Genomic DNA, 4,910 nt, shown 5'->3' with positions numbered 1-4,910 from the left:
CTTTTCGTAGTCTTAAGGAGTCCAATGTCAAGATCATACTTCCGGCCCATGTAAAATTTCGCCAAATGGAATGGACCAGAAAAATCAGTTCTGTTAGACAACATTAAGTTACTTTTTTGCATTCTTATAGTTTCTTCATGTACTTCTATGTGATGTTGAAAAGGTTAAAATGTTCATATTTTAGTTTTTCCTATTATGGAATTCGAAAACATATTTTAAATTATACACTTAAAATATTCTATAAATATATTTTAAATTATATAATATAGTCAATTTCATAAGCATATTATGGATTTTGGAATTATATAAACGAGAAATATACTGAATTATATAATATAGAATGTATTTCTGAATTATGTAATCTAAAAATTTATTTTATAAATAGATAATTAAATTGTGTTATTCAGGTGATTTATTTTCAATTACCATTAGTAATAATCAATTATGCTTATTCAATATAAATAGTTTCAAAATATTATTTTTTATGATAATTGGCTATCCTTTAGAATAATCGAGTAGGTGCTAATATGTTTATATATTCTAAAAGGCTATTTTCATTATTAATCAATTGATTTTTAATATAAATTATTATTATTTCACTTTATTCAAACATTTTTTCATTAGCTTATGTTGATAATCAATTAGGTCTTGAAAAATTATCATTTTATTTTAGCAAGAATCATATATCACACCTCAATTGTTTTAGAATAGTTTATTGAGTTTATTGATAGACGAAGAAGTTTTTAAATCACCAATTCACTTCCATTTTTAGAATTGGAGAGCTGTTTTCTTTACATTTGACATCCAAGCTTATTTTGATTATTTTTAATAAAGATAAAAGATCTTGATATAGTTGGACGAAACCAAAGTTTCAATGAGGGTGTATTTATTAACCTACCACCTTTGGTTTATGAGGAAAATCACTCTTTTTTTAAAAATAATATGAAGATATTTCTTGAATAAGGTAGTATGGGATGCTATAGTTAATGATGCTTTCATTACTTTTCAAAACTTTGAAAATATGCAAGTTCCAAAGAATTTCTCTCCTTGGAATAGATAAAAAAAATAGAAAAAAAACTAAGTATGATGTAAGAGCAAAGAACATGATAGGTCATTCCTCACTCTAGATAAGTTCTATAAGTTTCAATCTTTGAAAAGTGTCAAAGAAATGTAAAATGCTTTGCAAGTGACTCATAATGTGAATAAAATAAGGAAGAACAATCTCATAAATTTTGAATATACAATTATAAAGTTTTTTCTCTCAGTTTTTTAATCGAAAATTACAACTAAAGACTTGGTCATCTCATACTAGTACCACTCGTCAGTAAGATAATCTTTCGCCCTTTTAAACTTAATAATTTATCATAGTTTTCAACATTTGAAATCATTTGTAAAACCCATTATTAAGTTCTCTTCTATGAAAATAGCTGATGTAGGACCATAACTATATTATGTGACATAGTCCAACTATGGAGATATATTTTAGAATACCAATACCCTACCTATATTTTTTTTTGGTCAATGAAAGCTCATATATGAATTTTTCTTAACAAGAACAACAAAAGCAGAATAACTCTAGGATAGTATCTTCAATTGCAGTAACTACTGGCTTTTATTTTATAATAACTGAAAATTGACAACTGGTTTTGATATCTTTAGGGAACAGAGCCTTGGATATCCAATCTTTCAAGAGTTATATTATACAGATATTAGTATTGATATAATCCAATCATTGAAAGAAAGAAAAAATGTGCAAGCTACCTTTAAAGATGATATAGCACATAAATATCAGTAAAACAACTCTCATTAAAAAGGATTAACAGAATCTTCCATAATTCAAATATGAAAATTTTGAACCAAAGAACAATGTATAAAGAAAGTTTTATATATTGGTATATCTCAATGTATGACATTTATGCATAGGGTGAGGTGGTCCATTCCCTGAGCTCCTCTATATTTACTTTGCTGTAGGCAAAAGGGGGTCTCTAGCAGCAGATTTACCAGGTTTCCCTCTCAAGTTTGATAGAACCAAATAGAAGAATCCAGCAGAAAAGAAGCTTATAAACCAGGCATTGTTGTAGATCACTACAAAAGTGTTAGGAACTGAAGTTGCAATTCCAATTTTCTGCAAGAAACCAGGAACCACAGGTAGAACTCCAATAACTAGTGCCAGAATAGCAGCTACATTAAACCCCCCTGAATACCTGTATGCCCCATAAGGACTCTTTGAGTACAAGTCATTCACATTCAAATTTGTTTTTTGTATAATATAGTAATCAGCTAGAACAATTCCTGCAATAGGACCCAGCAAAGCAGAATATCCAACTAGCCAAGTATAAACAAAGCTCTCGCTTGACTGAAGAAGCCTCCAAGGTTGAAAAGCAATCCCAAGGAGTGCAGTTAGAAGAGCTCCTCTTCTAAAGGTGAACCATTTGGGGCTGAGATTAACTAGAGCATTTGCTGGTGCCACAACATTGGCAGCAATGTTGGTGGTGATAATGGCTAGGCTTATACCAAAGATTGCAATGATCCTAGTTGTGAGGCCACCAATTTGACCAAGAAGTTGAATTGGGTCAGAAATAACTTGACCAAATATTACTTTTGTGGATGAGGTGACTGCTAGACCAACAAATGTGAATGCCCCCATAAAGATGGGAAGCCCAATTTGGCCAATAATTTGATCCTTCTGGCTCTTAGCATATCTAGTAAAATCAGGGATGTTAATAGCCACAGTGGCCCAAAAGCTTATATTGGCAGTGAGAGAAGGGAAGAAAACAGACCAGAATTCTGATGCAGAGAGCTTGGAAGACAAAGAGAGCATGTGACCAATGCCACCAGCTCTGACACAAGACCAAATAAGAAGACAAGAAGTAAGAGCAACCAATATTGGAGCTGAGTATTTCTCAAGCTTTCTAATGCCATCAATTCCACTCCACACAAAGCCCAACTGAGCCGCCCAAAAGACCAAGAAACAAGCAAACTCAAGCGGGGAAGTGCCAAGCCAAGGTAGAGGCTGGGACAGTGAAGCTTCCTTCATGGACTTTGGCAAGAGAAGGAAAATTGCCTCCCCACCAATCCAAGACTCAATTCCATACCAACCACAACCAACTAGGGCCCTTAGAAGTGTAGGAATATGAGCACCATGGATGCCAAAAGAGGATCTAACAAGAACTGGGAATGATATGCCATAACGTGTGCCAGCATGGCCAGTGAGGACCAAAGGAACCAAGAGGATCATGTTGGCTGCCACCACAGTTGCTATGCCTTGCCACCAGGCCATGCCAAGGTCTACAAGGCTACCAGCAAGGTAGTAAGAAGGGACACCAACAACTAGTCCAACCCATAAACTGGCTATTTCAAAGCCAGAAAATGTCCTTTCACTTGCTGCTGTTGGCTTCAGGTCTTCATTGGTGAGTGTGGGATCATACTCAAACTCCAAATCAGGCAGTGATAAGGAGTTTGAAGAGTTGGAACATTTCATCGGTAGGAGTTTCACTGAGGAATAGCTGTATGGTGAAAGGAGGTTTTTTTTCAGTTTTGAAGACAAGAAATTATGGGTGGAAGAGGAAGAAAAGGTTGGAGTTTTGGAGGGTGGCACTGGGGCGAGAAAAGGAGAAGTGGGGTGAGCATGAAAAGTAAAACTTAGACATTTAGAAACAACCATGTTCTTTGTGGTGTTGTGGCTGTGAGGACAAGGCTGTTGCTGTAGAATAATACAATGGTGTGATGGAGATCGATGATGAGTGGTGGGGAATGAATAATGCCAAAAGCCAACTTCTTTATTTCTTCTCTTTTTTTTCATTTATTGTGAACCAAAACGGATTTGAAGAATGAGGCCAAAGAGTTTCCCTGGATCAATCAGCTAAAAAACTGACACGTGATTATATTATCTCAAATTGTTAATAATCTAAATGATAATACATAAACAATATTTTATTATTCTACACCAGCTTCATAAATGAATAAATAAATAATACTTGATGATTCGAATTCTGTTTGGTTAAGATCTTGCCACTGCTGAAGTAAATAAGCCGTTAAATGTGCATCTAAGAGCACAATTTTTTCTTCAAGCATAGTTATAATTTTACATTATAACTGCAAGATTAGTACTTTAATTACGATTTAATTAAAAGAGAAAGTGCTAATTATGATTCCAAAAGTGAATAAGAAATTGAAAATGTTATAAAATTCATCGTGAGGGATAATAAATTTAATTTTTTATGAGGATTATACTTGACCAAGTTTATTTGGGTCTTTATTGTATATGAGTATATAAGTTGTCATAGTTTATAACACTATTTTTATACCTTTGAAAATACACTTCTCATTTCTGTAAGAATGAAAACCTTTTGAATATTTTAATAAACTAGAACGTGTGTATAATTGAAACTTCCATTATGGTTGAATTATTATAATTGAAGCATCCATCATTATTCATTATAAAATAAATTTAACATAATTTTTTAATTAATCAATCGATTATTATACTAATCGAAAGCATGTGTAATTGAAACCTCTATTATTGGGGCTGGCGTGACTCAAAAGACCCTTTTTTTTCAGGTATTATGTTTGGGCTTCAAAAAGGTCATGCTATTTACACATGGCAAATGCTCCGTGCGCCCAATACTTTTGAACCTGCACCCAACGTAATTTCAAAAACTCCAAAAATATCCTTTATTTCAAAAGTAAAAATCCAGAATTGAAAATAATGCATTCTGAAAAAATAAATGCGGAAGAGATTTTTGTGTTTTCGATATAAAATTCCAGAAAAAAAAAATCAAAATTTCATTCCAGATAAAAAAATCTGGAACTGAAAATAATACATTCTAAAAAAATTTATCTGCTATGTTCCGAAAAAAAAGTTCGGAATGTAATTTTATATGAATCCTATTTTTTAAAGGTATTTTTGA

The 4,910-nt window shown here is 32.7% G+C and overlaps 1 protein-coding gene across 1 annotated transcript; it reads right to left on the bottom strand.

Moving 5' to 3' along the window:
- Positions 1 to 1,788: 1,788 nt before the first annotated feature.
- Positions 1,789 to 3,791, bottom strand: LOC137830321 (purine-uracil permease NCS1). Its single transcript, XM_068637589.1, has one exon. The coding sequence runs from the start codon at positions 3,662 to 3,664 to the stop codon at positions 1,958 to 1,960; it is 1,707 nt and encodes a 568-aa protein (XP_068493690.1). The 5' UTR covers positions 3,665 to 3,791; the 3' UTR covers positions 1,789 to 1,957.
- Positions 3,792 to 4,910: the final 1,119 nt, after the last annotated feature.

The sequence above is a fragment of the Phaseolus vulgaris genome, chromosome 7 (assembly GCF_000499845.2).
Source record: "Phaseolus vulgaris cultivar G19833 chromosome 7, P. vulgaris v2.0, whole genome shotgun sequence".
In the NCBI taxonomy this organism is placed as follows: domain Eukaryota; kingdom Viridiplantae; phylum Streptophyta; class Magnoliopsida; order Fabales; family Fabaceae; genus Phaseolus; species Phaseolus vulgaris.
The sequence above is the reverse complement of the archived record's forward strand: the minus strand, read 5'-3'. Positions and strand labels throughout refer to the sequence as shown.